Source organism: Pseudophryne corroboree, chromosome 7 (genome assembly GCF_028390025.1).
Source record: "Pseudophryne corroboree isolate aPseCor3 chromosome 7, aPseCor3.hap2, whole genome shotgun sequence".
In the NCBI taxonomy this organism is placed as follows: domain Eukaryota; kingdom Metazoa; phylum Chordata; class Amphibia; order Anura; family Myobatrachidae; genus Pseudophryne; species Pseudophryne corroboree.
Window position 1 is genome coordinate 398,508,530 of NC_086450.1, and position 22,253 is coordinate 398,530,782.

The window sequence follows — 22,253 nt, forward strand, 5'->3', positions numbered from 1 at the left end:
GTCAATATGCACTTACCGTCGTCTCACTTCCTGTGATGTTCTGACGACAGAGCCAACGTCATTCACAGATTTTGTGATGTCTCTCCAGATGCGAGCTTTTGAAGCTGCCCCCATGTTTTTTGGGCCTCTATGGATTTTGGACATGGCCTGCGTGACCAAGACACGCAACTCCCTCTTAGTGAATGCAGGCTGTCTTTTCTTCCGTCTGGAGGTAGCCTGTGAGGTTTCTTCTTGTTGGTCATCACCATCTTCCTCCTCACTAGCAGCTTCTGCCTGTTGTGTTTGTGTGGCTAAAGCCAATTCTTCCTCAGTTTGGTCACTTTGTGTGTGTGGCAGGGTATCCCCACTCAATTGTTGTGGTTCAGAAGCAGACATTTGCAGAGTACTAGGTCCTGCCTCTTCAACATCCGCAGAGGCGTATTCCAGCATGCGCCTTTGGCAATCTAGGCGTCTTTTCCGCAATGCCATCGCCTGCTCTGCAATGCGGTCCATCTCTGCTGCGATTTGCTCACGAGAAGCCATGTTTGTGATGACGTGTACGGCGAGGTGTGTGCGCTTATATACCTACGTGTGAAGCGTTAATTCACACAGGTGTACACAATCTGGTTGATTGCACTGCTTATTTAAGGGCCTACTTTGCACGCTGTGAGTGTAGGTAGTTTTGAGTTTCACTTGAGTTTGTTGGCTTGTGCGTGAAGGTGCTATAGGAATTTGCAGAGTGAGTAATTGTCAAGCATACATTTGTCCTTTCGTTTGCGTTTTGAATATAGACATTTTTTTGATGCGTTTTTTCATTTGTGAGTATTCAGGAAATCTTCTTGGTAATTTTTTGAATTCAAAGTTTTTTTTTTGTTTTTTTTTTAATTTTTATTAAAAAACACAGATATATTTTGCAAGTCCATTTTTGTAAATAAACCTGTGCTTCTTTGATTTGACTGTCATTTTTGTTCTCTTGTAGGAGTTGTTTTTTGGGTGAGGAAACCCTTGTATATTTTGAGTTTTTGGTGTGCAAGAAAACACAAAAACTTTATTGATTTTGGATCAGGTAAGTGCCCTTTGCCTGTGTTGTTGTTTGTTTGTTTGAATGGTCTGTATGTTGTTTTTGACTGTCATTTTTGTTCTCTTGTAGGAGTTGTTTTTTGGGTGAGGAAACCCTTGTATATTTTGAGTTTTTGGTGTGCAAGAAAACACAAAAACTTTATTGATTTTGGATCAGGTAAGTGCCCTTTGCCTGTGTTGTTGTTTGTTTGTTTGAATGGTCTGTATGTTGTTTTTGACTGTCATTTTTGTTCTCTTGTAGGAGTTGTTTTTTTGGTGAGGAAACCCTTGTATATTTTGAGTTTTTGGTGTGCAAGAAAACACAAAAACTTTATTGATTTTGGATCAGGTAAGTGCCCTTTGCCTGTGTTGGTGCCTGTTTGTGTTTGTTCAAAGTGTTGTTATTATGTTTCTTTGCCATTTTGTAAAGACAAGTATTTTTTCTTACCTGGATTGATCTGCAAAGTAGTGTTTTTCTTGCCTGGCCTAGCTACTAAATGGTTTTTTTTTGTTACTTGATTGAATTTTTTCCTTTATTTTATTTTTATTTATATTTGTTTTATGGTGTTTGTGATGTGTTTGATGCTCAGAAATCTAGAAACTTACATTTTTGGTTTTTCTCAAATTAACATATGTAGTTTTTTTTTTTTTTTTTTCATTTTGATCCTGAATTGAACCCAGAAATAATGTCGTACGCTCCTGCAGTAAGTTGACTCCACCTTTTTTTATACATTTATTGTTTGTATATTTTTTAATAAATAATTTTGGAGTATTAAACATTTTTTTGTTTTTATCTCAAAAAAGTGTGTTATGTCGATATTTATCGCAGCAGAAGCCCTACCTCCCCAACCCACGCCAGCACTCCCACCCCAACCGCCAGCCCCACAACCACAACCGGCTCCTCATCAACCAAGGCAACGGAGGCGTGCTAGGCCACCAATTTTCAGAACCCGTGTCCTACTTTTTGGGATGCCAGATGATGTGGTGGTGCGTAGATACAAGCTGCCACCACATCTAATCCTAGACACTCTCTCCATAATAGAGAGTGATCTGGAGTCTGAAATTTGGTATCCTACAGCAATACCACCATTGACACAATTCCTTGCTGTGTTACATTTTTTGGCTACAGCCTCATATCAACATGTTGTGGGAGACCTGGTTGGCATGTCGCAGGGCCAGTTCAGTAAGGTCCTGCGGCGTGTCTGCCAGGCTTTCCTAAAGCGGGTGAAGCAATTCATTGATATGCCTTTGGATGTTGGTGCCCTAGATGTGGTGAAGCGGCAATTTGAGGAAGGTGGTAGTCGCTTCCCACATGTTATTGGGGTTGTGGATGGCACACATGTTGCTATTCAGCCACCAAGACATAATGAAGAAATTTATAGAAACAGGAAACTGTTTCATTCTCTGAATGTAATGGTTGTTTGTGGGCCATCCCTCCAGATCCTTTCCCTGAATGCCAAGTTTACTGGAAGTTCACATGATGCATATGTCATTAGACAATCAGGGATATGGCAGAGATTAAGAGCAAGTCAACGAGCAGACATGTGGTTATTGGGTGAGTTTGAAGATATTTTTTATCTTAAAAATAAATGAAATTTTATAATATACTCTTTTTAATTTAAGGTTTTTCCTCAAACAGGAGACCGTGGATATCCTTGCACCCCCTGGCTCATGACTCCTTACCGTAATCCCAGGCCAGGACCACAGATGGCATTTAACTCCGCGCTTACTGCCACTAGGCAGCTGGTGGAGCGCACAATTGGTGTCCTTAAAGGGCGGTTTCGTGTGCTCCACCGCACTGGTGGCGACATCATGTATTCGCCGGAGATGGCAAGTAAAATAGTGGTCCTGTGCGCAATACTACATAATATCGCGGTAAGGAGTAGTGTAGAGCTTCCTCAGGCAGAGGAATTGCCTGATGAGGAGCCAGGGGTTGTTCGACACTTCGGTGGTGGGAGTGTTACACGGAGGGGGAGCCAAGTGAGGGCAAGGATTGTTGCCGAATATTTCAGGTATAGTGTTTTTATATTATTTTTATGTTAAAAAAACAAAGCACAGTATGCTTATGTTTTGTTTGTAATGTTGACATTTTGTTTGAGATTGTAAGGTCATTGTGTAATGGTTTTGGAGTTTTTGTTTATTTGTCATTTTTAAAAAAGTAAAAATCCGTTAACACGTTAAGCTTACAATTTGAGATTAGTACAAAATATAATGTGATGTGGCTAAATAGTGTCCTTATTTGTTTTATATCCTAAAATCTTGATTATTTAAACAAACACAAAAACAAATGAAATTGAATGTTGCCCACTTTGTGACTGTCCAGCTGAATGATCACACAAACTGTGGTGAGTACACAGATATGTTTACAATTTTATTCAAAACTGTGTGTCTCTGTGTCTGTTTGTGTTATGGTTTTTTTTGTTTTGTTTATTTTTATGCTAAAATTTACTTCTGCGGATGCGTTTTTCCGCTCGTGCGAAATAACACTGCTCTTCACAGCATTGCAAAGATCAATAAAGTTATTAGAAATGACAACAGATTTATGACCAATCACATGCTAACAGACGCTATAAATATATGCCCAAATAAGGAAAACGCCATTGCCAAGATGCGTGCTGCACCGTTCACCAGGCGTGAGCTCCGCGTCCTGGTTGCGGTGATGGACCGCCGCGTAGGCCGCGTTGGGCGCTTCATCCCAAATCGGGTGAAGCGCGAGGCCTACGCGGAGGTCCGCCGCCTGCTGCGGACTCGCGTCCGCAGCAGGCGGTCAATCATTCAACTTGAGAGGAAATGGAGTGATCTCCGCAGGAGGACTCCCGAGCTGTTGGCGGAGATCCGCCAGCAAATACGTTCTATGCATACACGAAGTAAGTTACATTACATAAGAATATTAGCAAACATTGTGCAAATTTACACTAAGTGGTAGGCTAATTGCAACGCTGAGTGTGTTTTTTTACAAAATAGGACAGTGTGTGTGGTTAGGGCAAACAGTACTGACTGTAGCAAACTGTCACCAAACAAGTGCATGTTTTCAAGAATTAATAACCAGCCAGGAAACTGTTCCCAAATACTTGATCATTGCTGCCTATATAATAAGGTGCCTTGAATAGTGATCTGGTGATGTTGCCTAGACCAATCAATATGACTCAATGGACTAGATTACGGAATGAGCTTCAAAGTAAAAGTTAGGACTCATTTTGTTTGCTGTGGCCAACATGAATAGGATTTATACATGTTTGATTTTCATTTCTAAAAAACACTGTATTTTACATGGAACAGAACATTGAAAATTGAAATTGTTTACTATGTAATTTCACATGTAAACTAAATGTTGTCAAAAATATCATTATAGGACAACAACAACGGCAGACCTCTCCGCCCCCTTCCCCTTCCCAGTCCCCCTCCCCTTCTCACTCCCCCTCCCCTTCTCACTCCCCCTCCCCTTCCCAGTCCCCCTCATCTTCCCAGTCCCCCTCATCTTCCCAGTCCCCCTCATCTTCCCAGTCCCCCTCAGCTTCCCTGGCCCACACCACTTTACACTCCCCTTCTCACCACACCTCTCCATCTCTTTCTGGGACCCCTTCTCCTCCTTCCCATACCCCTTCTCCTTCAACTTCTAAATCACCATCTCTGCCCCCCTCACCCTCTATTGGCTTAACTTTCTCTCCGCCCCCCTCGCACTCTCAATCAGACCCCCCCTCTGAAATTCCAGCACCAATCCAGCCTCCTTCCCCCATCCAGCCTCCTTCCCCAATCCCTCCTCCTTCCCCAATCCCTCCTCCTTCCCCAATCCCTCCTCCTTCCCCCATCCAGCCGCCTTCCCCCATCCAGCCGCCTTCACCCATCCAGCCAACATCCCCACCCAGTGAATGGGCAGAGGAAGCCCCTGAAGCCAGTTCAGGGAGTGTTCATGTTGCCGTGGAAAGTAAGTTTTTTTTTTTTTTTAAATGATTACCTACTTACACTTACAATGACAAAACATGCAGTGTTGTACTGTTTGAAATCTTGTACCAAGGACAAAAATTTGTGTTTTTCTTCATGGTGTACATGTTGCATTTACATATTTGTGAGTGTCATTATATGTACAGTGTTTATGTGTGCAATGTTTTGTGTGTCCACTCTAGGTTGACACTCATTAGGTAGCCAGGGTTGCCAGGACAACAGGGTTTATATGTGGTTTTTTTTCTGGGAAACAGTTAGACCTGAGTGGAGTTTAGTATGTTGTTGGTCTTTTACACTTGTGCCTGTGTAGTCTTAATATTTGCACTTACAAAACACATGCTTCACTTTGTTATGCAGCCTAATGACACAGTGATTTGTGTTGTGAAAGTTACACTCACAAAATGACTATTTGTTAAAGTCAAACCTGTTTGCAATTATTTAGTAAGGGCAGCTTTCAGGGAGTGTGGGAATGCTAGGATATGTTGGCCTTCTGAAGATGTTGATATGCAGTGTGATGATGCAGCACCAAACCCCTTAAAAATATTAAAAAAACACTCCAGATGTGAATGAATGCCAACATGGTGTAACAGTGACGAAGATGGTAGTTATCTTTAACATGGGATGTCGCCCATAGCAACCAATACAAATAAACTTTACAATTGGGGAACCACTTCTACAAGATAATCATCTTATTTTGGCTTGTTTGCTATGGGCAACGCTCCATCTTAAAATGAACTCACATAGTAGTAAATGTAGCCCATGGTCTAGAATACTGTAAAAAGTATCCAAAAAAGCCTGAGCAGGCTTGTGTGTTTTTCTGCTAATGATTGTACCATAAAACAGCCATGATGTATAAACTTTGCCATTAAGCATGCCTGTCCAAACTGCGCAACTGCAACTGTAGAGAAACTACACATCCCAGCATGCCCTGACACAGGTTTGGCATTCCCTGGCCCCAAAACTGAGTTAACGCATGCTGGTATATGTAGTTTCACACCAGCTTGAGGGATGTAGTTTGGACATGCCTGCATTAAAGTGTGCTTTGTGCCTTGCTTGTATAATAAGCAATGTGAGTAAGTTAGTAATGTTTATGTTATCTTTTAATTTCAGATGTTGCCGTTGGAGATCCCACATCGTTGCGGGAGATTGTGGGAAACATGAGGCGACATCTCCAGGCCTTGCTGGGTCTGCTAGATGATATGGAAAATTTTTGTTAATTTTTTTATGTTTTTTAAAACCAAAAATTATCTTATCATTTCTAAAAATCTAAAAAAATAAATAAAAGAAAATTATTATACTTAAGCGGGTGTTTATTATTTAATAATGCAATAAAGGAACAGCAGATTGCAGAACAAACATTTCTTACATTAAACATTTCATACAGCTAACGTAAGTTATTTTAAAAATCTAAAACAAACATGTTATTGGCTAAATAAACATGCAAAAACCTTCATTCACATACAAAAACTCTACTTTAATAAATACACAAAACACATTAGACCAAGCACATTGCAAACATCTATATTTATATTAAACATGTAAATAGAAATAGGTTCTTTTATGGCTACAAAGTGTTCTTCAGGTATTTATAAAATACTTAATTGATCATGAACATTACAATTCAGTCACTAATTGGATTTGTAATTGAGGAGGGCTTGTGGACTTTTAATTGGAAGGTGTTATTCCACTTAATAGTAAAAAAAAACAATGTGATGCGTTTCTCCGCAAAAGTGAGCACTTTAACTGATAAATGTGTAAATCTACGACTACCTAGTATTTTTACGAATAAGTATGTGTTAATGCGATGGGTTCGCATTGCTGCGATGTTTTTGCATTGCTGCGATGTCATTTGGCGTACGCCCACTTTGTGTAATAATGCGTGCGAATGAGCAAAAATACGTTGGGGGCGGATGTTCGCAAAATTACTACATTAACGCAACTTTACTAATAGGTTGTGCGAACGAAAAACTTAGCGATCAACTCGGAATGAGGGCCTATGTTTTATATTTAGGTCATCCATGTGCAATGTTGCAAAAACAGTGGTTGTCATGTTAGAGGCTGGAGTAGTGCAAAGTGGTTTGGAAACCACTTACATGTGTAATGTCATTAGTACTGAATGTAATAATTTTGTAAAAACCCCCACTATTTGTTTGTTCAGTTTGAGTCTGTATTTGTACTCTGACACAACACTGCAGTCTAATTATTATTATTTATTTTTTTTTTTTTTTTGGGGGGGGTTTGTTTTTGTTTGGCTCATATAATGGTAATGTGTGTTTGGAGTGCAATTTCTATATTGCATCTGTAAATTTTTTCCTTTCATTACAAAATGAAGATGTGTGTGTTTTTGGTTGTTAGTGTATGTATTTTTACTTGTGTCCTATGTCTGTATCCTGTACATGTTTTCCTGTGTTGCACTTTCCATCGTGCATATGGCTATTGGACAATGTTTATTGTTTTATGTAGTGTTTTTTTGGTTTACGGTCCTTATGTTTTTTATAAAAAGAAACAAGCATTTTTTTAAGAATTAATGTTTATAAGCATAATGGGTGGATGTATCAACAATAGCATTAATACATGATTTTTTATTTTGGTTTTACAGTGTTGGAAAAAAGCAGTACTGGTCGTCCTACAGTAACTCCCATGACATCTGATGATGATGACGCTGCGGAAGCAGGTAAAGTGTCCATTGTAGTATAGGGTATGTTTGTAAAGGAATGGCCATAAAAAAATGTAACTTTCAATACTAGGTCCATCAAAAGAAGTCTGGAGCAGCAGAAGTCGGACTTCTGTAACACACCACCAAAAAAACATGTGGCAGCAAAGAAAGCAAGGTCTGATGTCCAGGGCCAACCACAGCAGGATACCCCGCCACGAAGATTATCAACAGTATGTTCGGTCCTCCCACTCCAAATTTTGGACACACCACCAAGACGTGAACCACACTCCCCTCATCTTGATTGTGAGTATTAAACTGGAGTATCAAACTGAAATAAATTTAATAAATTTCAGATCGTAATAAAACTTTTACTTAAACGCATTAAGTCAAAACACATCAAAATCTGATATACTTACCGAAGTCAGTAAAACATGAAATGGAATCCTAGCAAAATGGCCTTGTCCACATCCTGTAAAGATATGTATGTCAACTTCAGCCATACAGTAGCACATTGTGTGTAAGATGCTGCAACAGAAACTCATGTGTAATTTTGGAAAATAGTAAGGTTGTTTAACAAATTTTCACATGTGTGTTTGACCTAACATTGCCAAATACATATAAAAACATTACTGTGTTTGTTTTTGAAAAGCTATAAGGTAACACATTATGGATTACAATGTGTTTTTATGGTGGAGTATGTCTGATCTACAATAAAACTAATGTGTTTGCTTTCACAATGAAGTAACCAGACACATTTGCCACAAACAGGCATATGTATGTATTTAAGTTATGAGTGATGATGTTGCTAGGCAGGATATCTGAAAGCAACAGTCAATGACATGTGTTCCATGTTTAGTGATTTGTTATAATTTATCAAACATATGGATAGCTAACGTATATTTTTTCAAAATTACAGCTTCTAGCCCTGGTAACAGCATCCCTCCGCAACAACAGCAACACAGTGACATGGATGAGACAATCATGTTAGAAATGCAGCCATTAAGCCAAGGAATCAGCCCCCCAGCACCTGTGAGTACACCACCACAGCAAAGCACACAACCACCACAACACAGCCCAACAACACCAGTAACACAAGGCCCTGATCACGTGTTTTGGAACATTTGGGCTAGACAGCAGGCCACTAATGAAGATTGCCTGCGTAGGCAGACACAAATGTTTGCAAGCCTACCATGTCACCTCAGAAGAATAACCAGAAATATGAGTAGACAAAATGAACAAACCACGAGAATTGGCAATACCATGGAACTCATGCGTGCAGACATTACACAGGTCATGGGCAACTTACAGCGCATAATGGAAGAACAGCACAGACTAACAGAAGAACAGCACAGACAACAGCAAAGCTATATGAACATTTTTCAAAACAATCAAAAGATAAATGAAACTTTATTCCAAATTGTAGACAATCAAAATGCTGCTACACGTGAACTCAATGCCACCCTCACTAACCTCAATGAAACACTCAGATTCATGCACCAACAGCAAACAAGCAGCAGTTCTGGTACGACTACTCCAAATATCACGCCAGTGTCATCACCACCAAGACACTCCACCAGAGCACGCCAACATGACAGTGGTAAAGGCAAAGGGCAGGACAAGCAGCCACCCAAATTTTTTTTACAAATAAACCTCACATTTTTAATTTCAGAGAAGTAAATCAAAATACTTAGTAAGTGTATGTTTGACAAAATAGATATAACACTTAGCTCCTTGACAATTTGTACAACATCATTAATTATAAGTGGTACAAACAACAACAGGAAATTTGTATGCACATTTATTCTTTACCATCTTTGAATTTTTTTGGAGGAGGGAAATGTTGTTTGAGCTGCACATAGATGTTAGCAGGAAGTTACCAGACCACTAGATTTTTTTCTAATCATTACTCTTTCTAGATTCCAATCATTCTCATATCCTGCAGACACAATAATTGCCAGCCAGGCAGAATATGTTTAGCAGGAAGTAACCAGACCACTTGATTTTTTTCTAATCATTACTCTTTCTAGATTCCAATTAATCTTATATTCTGCAGCCAATACAAATTACAATGTGATTGTTAACTATTTTACCTTTCTTCTCTATACAACATTACAAGAATAACATAATTGAGTTGCCTAAAAAGGTTTTAATATGTTGTGATTGAATTTAGATAATTCAGTGCCAAAATGAATGTCATTATTGTTGGGCCATGTTTGTGTGTGTTAAAAATGAGTAATCAGTTTCTTACACATGATGCAGGAACAAAGAAATTTGAATTTAAAAACCCCCCACAAATAATGTGTATAATAATGTATATATGTGGCAAACTGTGTATTTACTTACAAATCAGCAAGTTTACTGCAGCAAACATTACGAAATAAATTATTTTGGATGAGACTAAGTTAGTGTCCCTTAAATACGATGGAGCATCACACATAGGGACACATGTATTCCTCAAGGCTAACATATTATATGTGGAGGAGTGTTATAATTAGGACCCCACACAGTGCATGTTTTGCAGGTCTCCTCACAGAATCACAAGTGACATAATTAGCTCCACCTGTGAACCTTTTAAAATGTGTCTGTGAGTAATTCATACACCTGTGCTTCTACTGGGTTACCTGCAAAACATGCACTGTGTGGGGTCCTGAGGGCCAAGTTTGAGAACCTGTGCATTAGGACGTTACACACAATCATAAAGTAAAATACAAAATAAATTACTATGTGGATCAATGTGTGCTTGTAATAAATTTTCAATCCAAGTTTATTAACACTTATCCAGACTTCATGCATACAACTCATAATCTGTTGTTTTGAGTTTTTAAATAAACACAATACACATGCTACACTTGTATAGCATAAAGCGAGGGTATGTTTGTATGTCTCAAGGAGACAGTCACATTCTGAGTAAAGGTTTTTAATTGAAAAATGGGGAAACATATATTTAGGCTTACACAACAAATGAAAGAAGCAAACAAAACTTACCTTAAAAATAACGATTTATGAGATCTTGCCTAACCTGCCTCCCTACATCTGTACTCCAAGTATCACCAGATGTCTCTAATTCCTCTGCTTGCTGGCTGCTTTCTTCATCCTCCTCCTCAACATGTGGCAGATGTTGTTGCAAACACATGTTATGAAGAAAGCAGCAGCAGAACACAATTTGAGTCCCCTTCAAGGGACTATACAACAAAAGGCCACCAGACTTATCCAGACACCGAAACATATATTTCAGCACACCAAAACATCTTTCTATCACATTCCGCGTGGACTTTTGTGCATGATTGTAATTGTGTTCAGCAGGGGTATCAGGTCGAGACAATGGAGTTAAAAGCCAAGAGAAACAGCCATATCCTCCATCACCTAAAAGACAGATATAGTAACGTGATTCATGTTAAGATACAGCAACACATAAGTAACACACTGTGGGGCAGATGTATTAACCTGGAGAAGGCATACGGAAGTGATAAACCAGTGATATGTGCAAGGTAATAAAGGCAGCGGGCAATCTGTCCCTAAATGATAATTTACATATTGGAGCTGATTGGCTGGTGCCTTTATCAACTTGCACATATCACTGGTTTATCACTTCCTTATGCCTTCTCCAGGTTAATACATCTGCCCCTGTATTTGGACAAAGTAGACGCAGGCCTACACATATCAATTTACATACCCAGCAGCCACCCATCTGGCATTTGTCCATCCTCAAACTTATCAAAGAGGGATGACTGACTGAGGATGAAGGAGTCATGTCAGCCCCCAGGGTAACCAGCAACAACACTCATTATTTTGAGATTTGCATCACAAACCACCTGCACATTTGTGGAGTGCTCTAGATGTCGATTAGTATAGATGTGCTGCCTGCCCTTAGGTGGTCTCAGCTGAATGTGTGTGCAATCTATGGCTCCCAGCACATTGGGCATGTCAGCCAGCTCATAGAAATCTACCCTGACGGCATGCCACTGAGACTCCTGGGTAGGGAAGCAGATTGAGGCATCGATGGGGGGCTACAAAACAGCCAACACCTGTGTGTATATTTGAAAGAAAAATAAACATGAGATTTTAGGACAGAACTGGTCACCGAGAAATTAAAACTAGAGATGAGCGGGTTCGGTTTCTCTGAATCCGAACCCGCACGAACTTCATGTTTTTTTCACGGGTCCGAGCAGACTCGGATCCTCCCGCCTTGCTCGGTTAACCCGAGCGCGCCCGAACGTCATCATGACGTTGTCGGATTCTCGCGAGACTCGGATTCTATATAAGGAGCCGCGCGTCGCCGCCATTTTCACACGTGCATTGAGATTGATAGGGAGAGGACGTGGCTGGCGTCCTCTCCATTTAGATTAGGGTTGAGAGAGAGAGAGATTGACCTGAGGCTGTGATACTGTAGAAGAGAGTGCAGAGTTTAGTGACTGACGACCACAGTGACCACCAGACAGTGCAGTTGTTTGTTTTATTTAATATATCCGTTCTCTGCCTGAAAAAAACGATACACACAGTGACTCAGTCACATACCATATCTGTGTGCACTGCTCAGCCCAGTGTGCTGCATCAATGTATATATATATATCTGACTGTGCTCAGCTCACACAGCTTATAATTGTGGGGGAGACTGGGGAGCACTGCAGTGCCAGTTATAGGTTATAGCAGGAGCCAGGAGTACATAATATTATATTAAAATTAAACAGTGCACACTTTTGCTGCAGGAGTGCCACTGCCAGTGTGACTAGTGACCAGTGACCTGACCACCAGTATATATAATATTAGTAGTATACTATCTCTTTATCAACCAGTCTATATTAGCAGCAGACACAGTACAGTGCGGTAGTTCACGGCTGTGGCTACCTCTGTGTCGGCACTCGGCAGCCCGTCCATAATTGTATATACCACCTAACCGTGGTTTTTTTTTCTTTCTTTATAGTCATACTAGTTACGAGTATACTATCTCTTTATCAACCAGTCTATATTAGCAGCAGACACAGTACAGTGCGGTAGTTCACGGCTGTGGCTACCTCTGTGTCGGCACTCGGCAGCCCGTCCATAATTGTATATACCACCTAACCGTGGTTTTTTTTTCTTTCTTTATACATACATACTAGTTACGAGTATACTATCTCTTTATCAACCAGTCTATATTAGCAGCAGACACAGTACAGTGCGGTAGTTCACGGCTGTGGCTACCTCTGTGTCGGCACTCGGCAGCCCGTCCATAATTGTATATACCACCTAACCGTGGTTTTTTTTTCTTTCTTTATACATACATACTAGTTACGAGTATACTATCTCTTTATCAACCAGTCTATATATTAGCAGCAGACACAGTACAGTGCGGTAGTTCACGGCTGTGGCTACCTCTGTGTCGGCACTCGGCAGCCCGTCCATAATTGTATATACCACCTAACCGTGTTTTTTTTTTCTTTCTTTATACATACATACTAGTTACGAGTATACTATCTCTTTATCAACCAGTCTATATATTAGCAGCAGACACAGTACAGTGCGGTAGTTCACGGCTGTGGCTACCTCTGTGTCGGCACTCGGCAGCCCGTCCATAATTGTATATACCACCTAACCGTGGTTTTTTTTTCTTTCTTTATACATACATACTAGTTACGAGTATACTATCTCTTTATCAACCAGTCTATATTAGCAGCAGACACAGTACAGTGCGGTAGTTCACGGCTGTGGCTACCTCTGTGTCGGCACTCGGCAGCCCGTCCATAATTGTATATACCACCTAACCGTGGTTTTTTTTTCTTTCTTTATACATACATACTAGTTACGAGTATACTATCTCTTTATCAACCAGTCTATATATTAGCAGCAGACACAGTACAGTGCGGTAGTTCACGGCTGTGGCTACCTCTGTGTCGGCACTCGGCAGCCCGTCCATAATTGTATATACCACCTAACCGTGGTTTTTTTTTCTTTCTTTATACATACATACTAGTTACGAGTATACTATCTCTTTATCAACCAGTCTATATATTAGCAGCAGACACAGTACAGTGCGGTAGTTCACGGCTGTGGCTACCTCTGTGTCGGCACTCGGCAGCCCGTCCATAATTGTATATACCACCTAACCGTGGTTTTTTTTTCTTTCTTTATACATACATACTAGTTACGAGTATACTATCTCTTTATCAACCAGTCTATATATTAGCAGCAGACACAGTACAGTGCGGTAGTTCACGGCTGTGGCTACCTCTGTGTCGGCACTCGGCAGCCCGTCCATAATTGTATATACCACCTAACCGTGGTTTTTTTTTCTTTCTTTATACATACATACTAGTTACGAGTATACTATCTCTTTATCAACCAGTCTATATTAGCAGCAGACACAGTACAGTGCGGTAGTTCACGGCTGTGGCTACCTCTGTGTCGGCACTCGGCAGCCCGTCCATAATTGTATATACCACCTAACCGTGGTTTTTTTTTCTTTCTTTATACATACATACTAGTTACGAGTATACTATCTCTTTATCAACCAGTCTATATATTAGCAGCAGACACAGTACAGTGTGGTAGTTCACGGCTGTGGCTACCTCTGTGTCGGCACTCGGCAGCCCGTCCATAATTGTATACTAGTATCCAATCCATCCATCTCCATTGTTTACCTGAGGTGCCTTTTAGTTGTGCCTATTAAAATATGGAGAACAAAAATGTTGAGGTTCCAAAATTAGGGAAAGATCAAGATCCACTTCCACCTCGTGCTGAAGCTGCTGCCACTAGTCATGGCCGAGACGATGAAATGCCAGCAACGTCGTCTGCCAAGGCCGATGCCCAATGTCATAGTACAGAGCATGTCAAATCCAAAACACCAAATATCAGTAAAAAAAGGACTCCAAAACCTAAAATAAAATTGTCGGAGGAGAAGCGTAAACTTGCCAATATGCCATTTACCACACGGAGTGGCAAGGAACGGCTGAGGCCCTGGCCTATGTTCATGGCTAGTGGTTCAGCTTCACATGAGGATGGAAGCACTCAGCCTCTCGCTAGAAAAATGAAAAGACTAAAGCTGGCAAAAGCAGTAGCACCACAAAGAACTCTGCGTTCTTCGAAATCCCAAATCCACAAGGAGAGTCCGACTCCAATTGTGTCGGTTGCGATGCCTGACCTTCCCAACACTGGACGTGAAGAGCATGCGCCTTCCACCATTTGCACGCCCCCTGCAAGTGATGGAAGGAGCACCCGCAGTCCAGTTCCTGATAGTCAGATTGAAGATGTCAGTGTTGAAGTACACCAGGATGAGGAGGATATGGGTGTTGCTGGCGCTGGGGAGGAAATTGACCCGGAGGATTCTGATGGTGAGGTGGTTTGTTTAAGTCAGGCACCCGGGGAGACACCTGTTGTCCGTGGTAGGAATATGGCCGTTGACATGCCTGGTGAAAATACCAAAAAAATCAGCTCTTCGGTGTGGAAGTATTTCACCAGAAATGCGGACAACAGGTGTCAAGCCGTGTGTTCCCTTTGTCAAGCTGTAATAAGTAGGGGTAAGGACGTTAACCACCTCGGAACATCCTCCCTTATACGTCACCTGCAGCGCATTCATAATAAGTCAGTGACAAGTTCAAAAACTTGGGCCGACAGCGGAAGCAGTCCACTGACCAGTAAATCCCTTCCTCTTGTAACCAAGCTCACGCAAACCACCCCACCAACTCCCTCAGTGTCAATTTCCTCCTTCCCCAGGAATGCCAATAGTCCTGCAGGCCATGTCACTGGCAATTCTGACGAGTCCTCTCCTGCCTGGGATTCCTCCGATGCATCCTTGCGTGTAACGCCTACTGCTGCTGGCGCTGCTGTTGTTGCTGCTGGGAGTCGATGGTCATCCCAGAGGGGAAGTCGTAAGACCACTTTTACTACTTCCACCAAGCAATTGACTGTCCAACAGTCCTTTGCGAGGAAGATGAAATATCACAGCAGTCATCCTACTGCAAAGCGGATAACTGAGGCCTTGACATCCTGGGTGGTGAGAAACGTGGTTCCGGTATCCATCATTACTGCAGAGCCAACTAGAGACTTGTTGGAGGTACTGTGTCCCCGGTACCAAATACCATCTAGGTTCCATTTCTCTAGGCAGGCGATACCGAAAATGTACACAGACCTCAGAAAAAGAGTCACCAGTGTCCTAAAAAATGCAGCTGTACCCAATGTCCACTTAACCACGGACATGTGGACAAGTGGAGCAGGGCAGGGTCAGGACTATATGACTGTGACAGCCCACTGGGTAGATGTATGGACTCCCGCCGCAAGAACAGCAGCGGCGGCACCAGTAGCAGCATCTCGCAAACGCCAACTCTTTCCTAGGCAGGCTACGCTTTGTATCACCGGTTTCCAGAATACGCACACAGCTGAAAACCTCTTACGGCAACTGAGGAAGATCATCGCGGAATGGCTTACCCCAATTGGACTCTCCTGTGGATTTGTGGCATCGGACAACGCCAGCAATATTGTGTGTGCATTAAATCTGGGCCAATTCCAGCACGTCCCATGTTTTGCACATACCTTGAATTTGGTGGTGCAGAATTTTTTAAAAAACGACAGGGGCGTGCAAGAGATGCTGTCGGTGGCCAGAAGAATTGCGGGACACTTTCGGCGTACAGGCACCACGTACAGAAAACTGGAGCACCACCAAAAACTACTGAACCTGCCCTGCCATCATCTGAAGCAAGAAGTGGTAACGAGGTGGAATTCAACCCTGTATATGCTTCAGAGGTTGGAGGAGCAGCAAAAGGCCATTCAAGCCTATACAATTGAGCACGATATAGGAGGTGGGATGCACCTGTCTCAAGCGCAGTGGAGAATGATTTCAACGTTGTGCAAGGTTCTGATGCCCTTTGAACTTGCCACACGTGAAGTCAGTTCAGACACTGCCAGCCTGAGTCAGGTCATTCCCCTCATCAGGCTTTTGCAGAAGAAGCTGGAGACATTGAAGGAGGAGCTAACACGGAGCGATTCCGCTAGGCATGTGGGACTTGTGGATGGAGCCCTTAATTCGCTTAGCAAGGATTCACGGGTGGTCAATCTGTTGAAATCAGAGCACTACATTTTGGCCACCGTGCTCGATCCTAGATTTAAAGCCTACCTTGGATCTCTCTTTCCGGCAGACACAAGTCTGCTGGGGTTCAAACACCTGCTGGTGAGTAAATTGTCAAGTCAAGCGGAACGCGACCTGTCAACAACATCTCCTCCTTCACATTCTCCCGCAACTGGGGGTGCGAGGAAAAGGCTCAGAATTCCGAGCCCACCCGCTGGCGGTGATGCAGGGCAGTCTGGAGCGACTGCTGATGCTGACATCTGGTCCGGACTGAAGGACCTGACAACGATTACGGACATGTCGTCTACTGTCACTGCATATGATTCTCTCCCCATTGAAAGAATGGTGGAGGATTATATGAGTGACCGCATCCAAGTAGGCACGTCACACAGTCCGTACTTATACTGGCAGGAAAAAGAGGCAATTTGGAGGCCCTTGCACAAACTGGCTTTATTCTACCTAAGTTGCCCTCCCACAAGTGTGTACTCCGAAAGAGTGTTTAGTGCCGCCGCTCACCTTGTCAGCAATCGGCGTACGAGGTTACATCCAGAAAATGTGGAGAAGATGATGTTCATTAAAATGAATTATAATCAATTCCTCCGTGGAGACATTGACCAGCAGCAATTGCCTCCACAAAGTACACAGGGAGCTGAGATGGTGGATTCCAGTGGGGACGAATTGATAATCTGTGAGGAGGGGGATGTACACGGTGATATATCGGAGGATGATGATGAGGTGGACATCTTGCCTCTGTAGAGCCAGTTTGTGCAAGGAGAGATTAATTGCTTCTTTTTTGGTGGGGGTCCAAACCAACCCGTCATATCAGTCACAGTCGTGTGGCAGACCCTGTCACTGAAATGATGGGTTGGTTAAAGTGTGCATGTCCTGTTTATACAACTTAAGGGTGGGTGGGAGGGCCCAAGGACAATTCCATCTTGCACCTCTTTTTTCTTTTCTTTTTCTTTGCGTCATGTGCTGTTTGGGGAGGGTTTTTTGGAAGGGACATCCTGCGTGACACTGCAGTGCCACTCCTAGATGGGCCCGGTGTTTGTGTCGGCCACTAGGGTCGCTTATCTTACTCACACAGCTACCTCATTGCGCCTCTTTTTTTCTTTGCGTCATGTGCTGTTTGGGGAGGGTTTTTTGGAAGGGACATCCTGCGTGACACTGCAGTGACACTCCTAGATGGGCCCGGTGTTTGTGTCGGCCACTAGGGTCGCTTATCTTACTCACACAGCTACCTCATTGCGCCTCTTTTTTTCTTTGCGTCATGTGCTGTTTGGGGAGGGTTTTTTGGAAGGGACATCCTGCGTGACACTGCAGTGCCACTCCTAGATGGGCCCGGTGTTTGTGTCGGCCACTAGGGTCGCTAATCTTACTCACACAGCTACCTCATTGCGCCTCTTTTTTTCTTTGCGTCATGTGCTGTTTGGGGAGGGTTTTTTGGAAGGGCCATCCTGCGTGACACTGCAGTGCCACTCCTAGATGGGCCCGGTGTTTGTGTCGGCCACTAGGGTCGCTTATCTTACTCACACAGCGACCTCGGTGCAAATTTTAGGACTAAAAATAATATTGTGAGGTGTGAGGTATTCAGAATAGACTGAAAATGAGTGGAAATTATGGTTTTTGAGGTTAATAATACTTTGGGATCAAAATGACCGCCAAATTCTATGATTTAAGCTGTTTTTTAGGTTTTTTGGAAAAAAACACCCGAATCCAAAACACACCCGAATCCGACAAAAAAAATTCGGTGAGGTTTTGCCAAAACGCGGTCGAACCTAAAACACGGCCGCGGAACCGAACCCAAAACCAAAACACAAAACCCGAAAAATTTCCGGCGCTCATCTCTAATTAAAACAAACAAAAAACAGAGGAGGTAGTTAGGTATACATCACCTGTGTTAATATTCTCGAAAATGAGGTCTGTGAGATTCCTATGACTTTCCCAGACACAGCCTGAAAGCTGCCAGTAGCCAGAAAGTGCAACACAGCCAAGAGTTTGTGCAGGCCTGAGACAGAGTGAGAGCGTGCTGTCTCATGGTCTAGGCCCAGTTTGACAAGGTCATACAGACGGAAAATGTTGTTACGATTTAGACGGAACATCTGTATGACCGTATCATCGGACAATGCGTTCAAGTTTAAACGCCCCCTAAAAAAATGAGGCCTGCGCAGCCTCCGCGGAACCTGTACAACCTGCTGACCATGTTTAGTTTGTTGGCCCTAGTTACTTACATGCTGATGTCTGAGTCTGATGAATCCCACAGCACACAAAATATCACTGGCCCACAGTCCTGCTGCCATTTCTGAGTGTAGGTGGATTGAAATGGGCCTAAGATCCTTTTATAGGCATCCTTATTCAGGTGTGAGTGATTTGTAAGTTGCAACACATGTAAACACGCCTGAAAAAAGCAGGTCTATTTTTTTGCCGCTTTTTTTAACGAATCGCAAAAAAATACGACCGCGATTGAGCACTCAGGGACTAACACCCAAATACGAATGAATAGTGAATTCCCATGTCTATTCATTCGTATTTTTGAACTTTGCCGTTAAAACCATTACGAATAGCCCAAACACTGCCGAGATTTGTGCTTAATGAATTCCCGTGTTGGGACTTAGAAAAAATAACACAAATCGGTCAAACTCGGATTATTCGTAAATATAGGCCCAGGTGTCTCCCCGGGTGCCTGACTTAAACAAACCACCTCACCATCAGAATCCTCCTTGTCAATTTCCTCCTCCTCAGCGCCAGCAACACCCATATCCTCTTCCTGGTGTACTTCAACAGTGACATCTTCAATTTGAATATAAGGAACTGGACTGTGGGTGCTCCTTCCAGCACTTCCAGGGGGCGTGCAAATGGTGGAAGGAGCCACCTCTTCTCGTCCAGTGTTGAGAAGGTCAGGCATCGCAACCGACACAATTGGACTCTCCTTGGGGATTTGTGATTTAGAAGAACGCACAGTTCTTTGCTGTGCTTTTGCCAGCTTAACTCTTTTCATTTTTCTAGCAGGAGGATGAGTGCTTCCATCCTCATGTGAAGCTGAACCACTAGCCATGAACATAGGCCAGGGCCTCAGCCGTTCCTTGCCACTCCGTGTTGTAAATGGCATATTGGCAAGTTTACGCTTCTCCTCAGATGCTTTTAATTTAGATTTTTGGGTAATTATACTGAACTTTTGTTTTTTTGGATTTTACATGCTCTCTACTATGACATTGGGCATCGGCCTTGGCAGACGACGTTGATGGCATTGAATCATCTCTGCCATGACTAGTAGCAGCAGCTTCCCCACTAGGTGGAATTGGATCTTGATCTTTCCCTATTTTACCCTCCAAATTTTTGTTCTCCATTTTTTAATGTGTGTAATTATATGCCAGTAATATATCTGGAATTAGACGGCAGTAATGTCTGGAATTAGATACCACTAGATAGATACCAGATACCACTGTGACTGGAATGATGATGACCTATGCACAGTGACAGGACACTACCACAGCACCCTACAGCAGCAAGATGCAGCACAAGACACTGGACTTTTAGTAATGTACTGTAGTATACTGGTCACCACAATGCAGCACAAGACAATGAGCACTGATCCTGAGCACTGATGAGGATACTAGAACTGACACTGGGCAGCGAGATGCAGCACTGGGCTATTGTACTGTAGTATACTGGTCACCACAATGCAGCACAAGACAATGAGCAGTGATACTGAGCACTGATGAGGATACTAGAACTGACACTGAGCAGCAAGATGCAGCACTGGACTATTGTACTGTAGTATACTGGTAATGTTTTTTATTTGAATATTGCAACCTTCATACATCTTATTTACATATTTACAAATTTACAACATATAAATAAAGTAAAAAAATTGAACAATAACAGAAAATTTCCATTTATTATTAACATTTTCCCTCATTTTACATATTCCCTTCACACTTTCCCTTAACAATGTCAGGAGGAGATAGGCCCCACAGGGGTATTTAATCTCTCAGACAAATCTATATCCAATGATGAAATGACATTACTTAAAAAAGGTCTTAAATTTGCCCCTTCAGCAAAACCTGATCTGTTTGGATTATTTGTTGATCTCAATAGGTTCGTTAGGACTTTAAGTCGTAAGAGGTATTTTGCCATTAAGGAACTAAATAGAAAGGGACTCATGGGGGACCCCATCGTACTGGATTCCAATGATCAGATTCCCCTTGAAATATTGGAGTCTCTTCTTTCAGAAAATGTAGGTGATCAAGGAGAATCCACACCAACAACAAAAGTATTTGATATCACTAGTAAAGGAGCACTTTTTAAGAAACCATCTGACTTCTATCCTTTACAATACCAAGGACCTTTTATAGAAAGTTTTTATTCCACCACTATGGAGGATTTTAGGAAACTTTGTCTAAAAACAGAATCTAGTAGAAACAAGAATAGGTTCTGTAAAGATAACCTTACCAAAAAAGAGAGAATGGCCCTTAAAAAACTTATGGCGGATACCGATCTTATATTTAGACAGGCAGATAAAGGTGGGGGTCTTGTGATACAGAATAGAAGAGACTATATTTCTGAAGCTGAAAGACAATTAAACAACGGTTCTTTCTACACGAAATTAAAAACTGACCCCACGGCTACTTATCAGATTGAATTAAAAACCCTTTTGGATTCAGCTCTTGTGAATGGCACTATATCTAAAGATACATGGCACTTTTTGTTTTCTTTGCACCCTGTCACTCCTATATATTACCATTTACCCAAAATTCACAAACACATCACAGCTCCACCCGGTCGGCCTATTATTTCTGGTGTTGGTTCATTAACCACTAATTTATCTTCTTTTGTTGATGCACACCTTCAAGGTTATGTAATATCACTGCAGTCTTATCTAAGAGACACATCAGATTTTTTGAACAAAATAAATAAAATTGTCTGGAAAGATACTTATAAGCTCATTACATGCGATGTTCAAGCATTATATACGAACATCCCACACAACAAAGGGATATTGGCTATACAGTATTATCTACAGAACGATCCCACTATTTCTGAGTCGTTACGCAGCTTTCTATTATCATCCATTCAATTTATTTTGTCACACAACTATTTTTTGTTTGAATCACAATTTTTTTTGCAGTCACTGGGCACAGCCATGGGGACCAAGTTCGCTCCGTGTTTTGCCAACCTCTATATGGGACGTTTTGAGGAGCGCCATATTTGGGGTGGCGGACACGGGGCGAACTTGGTCTTCTTTGGGCGATACATAGATGATTTATTTATAATTTGGGATGGGGATTACACCACGGTCACAGATTTAATCCAGAGTTTTAATAATAATGAATTTAATTTGAAGTTCACGCATAATGTAAGTGATACTTCTCTTAATTTTTTGGATATCACAGTAAAAATAATTGATAAACAACTTCACACGGTCACATTTACTAAGGATGTGGATACCAATAAATATCTTCACTTTGATAGTTGCCATCACAAGAGTTGGAAAACCAATATCCCAAAGGGTCAATTTATGCGAATTCGTAGAAATTGTTCGAACGACATAGATTATAACACACAGATAGAAGCCTTAAC

The 22,253-nt window shown here is 41.9% G+C and overlaps 2 protein-coding genes across 2 annotated transcripts; both read left to right on the forward strand.

Annotated features, from left to right (window-relative positions):
* The first annotated feature begins 2,127 nt into the window (after positions 1–2,127).
* Positions 2,128–6,178, forward strand: LOC134943779 (putative nuclease HARBI1). The gene is made up of 5 exons (XM_063932421.1): positions 2,128–2,593; positions 2,678–3,050; positions 3,362–3,383; positions 4,391–4,963; positions 6,091–6,178. Exons 1-3 carry the CDS (start codon positions 2,203–2,205, stop codon positions 3,363–3,365), a joined length of 768 nt encoding a protein of 255 aa, XP_063788491.1. The 5' UTR covers positions 2,128–2,202; the 3' UTR covers positions 3,366–3,383; positions 4,391–4,963; positions 6,091–6,178.
* A 1,553-nt stretch (positions 6,179–7,731) lies between these two features.
* LOC134943780 (uncharacterized) lies at positions 7,732–9,365 on the forward strand. Its single transcript, XM_063932422.1, has 2 exons — positions 7,732–7,939; positions 8,553–9,365. Exon 2 carries the CDS (start codon positions 8,603–8,605, stop codon positions 9,311–9,313), a length of 711 nt encoding a protein of 236 aa, XP_063788492.1. The 5' UTR covers positions 7,732–7,939; positions 8,553–8,602; the 3' UTR covers positions 9,314–9,365.
* Positions 9,366–22,253: the final 12,888 nt, after the last annotated feature.

What these genes read in the sequence shown, in the direction of transcription:
- LOC134943779 (XM_063932421.1), top strand. Translation starts at nt 2,203, where the DNA reads ATGTCGCAGGGCCAGTTCAGTAAGGTCCTGCGGCGTGTCTGCCAGGCT. An exon ending in AGCAGACATGTGGTTATTGG is followed by an intron (nt 2,594 to 2,677) that starts GTGAGTTTGAAG and finishes TTCCTCAAACAG; the next exon opens with GAGACCGTGGATATCCTTGC.
- LOC134943780 (XM_063932422.1), top strand. Translation starts at nt 8,603, where the DNA reads ATGGATGAGACAATCATGTTAGAAATGCAGCCATTAAGCCAAGGAATC.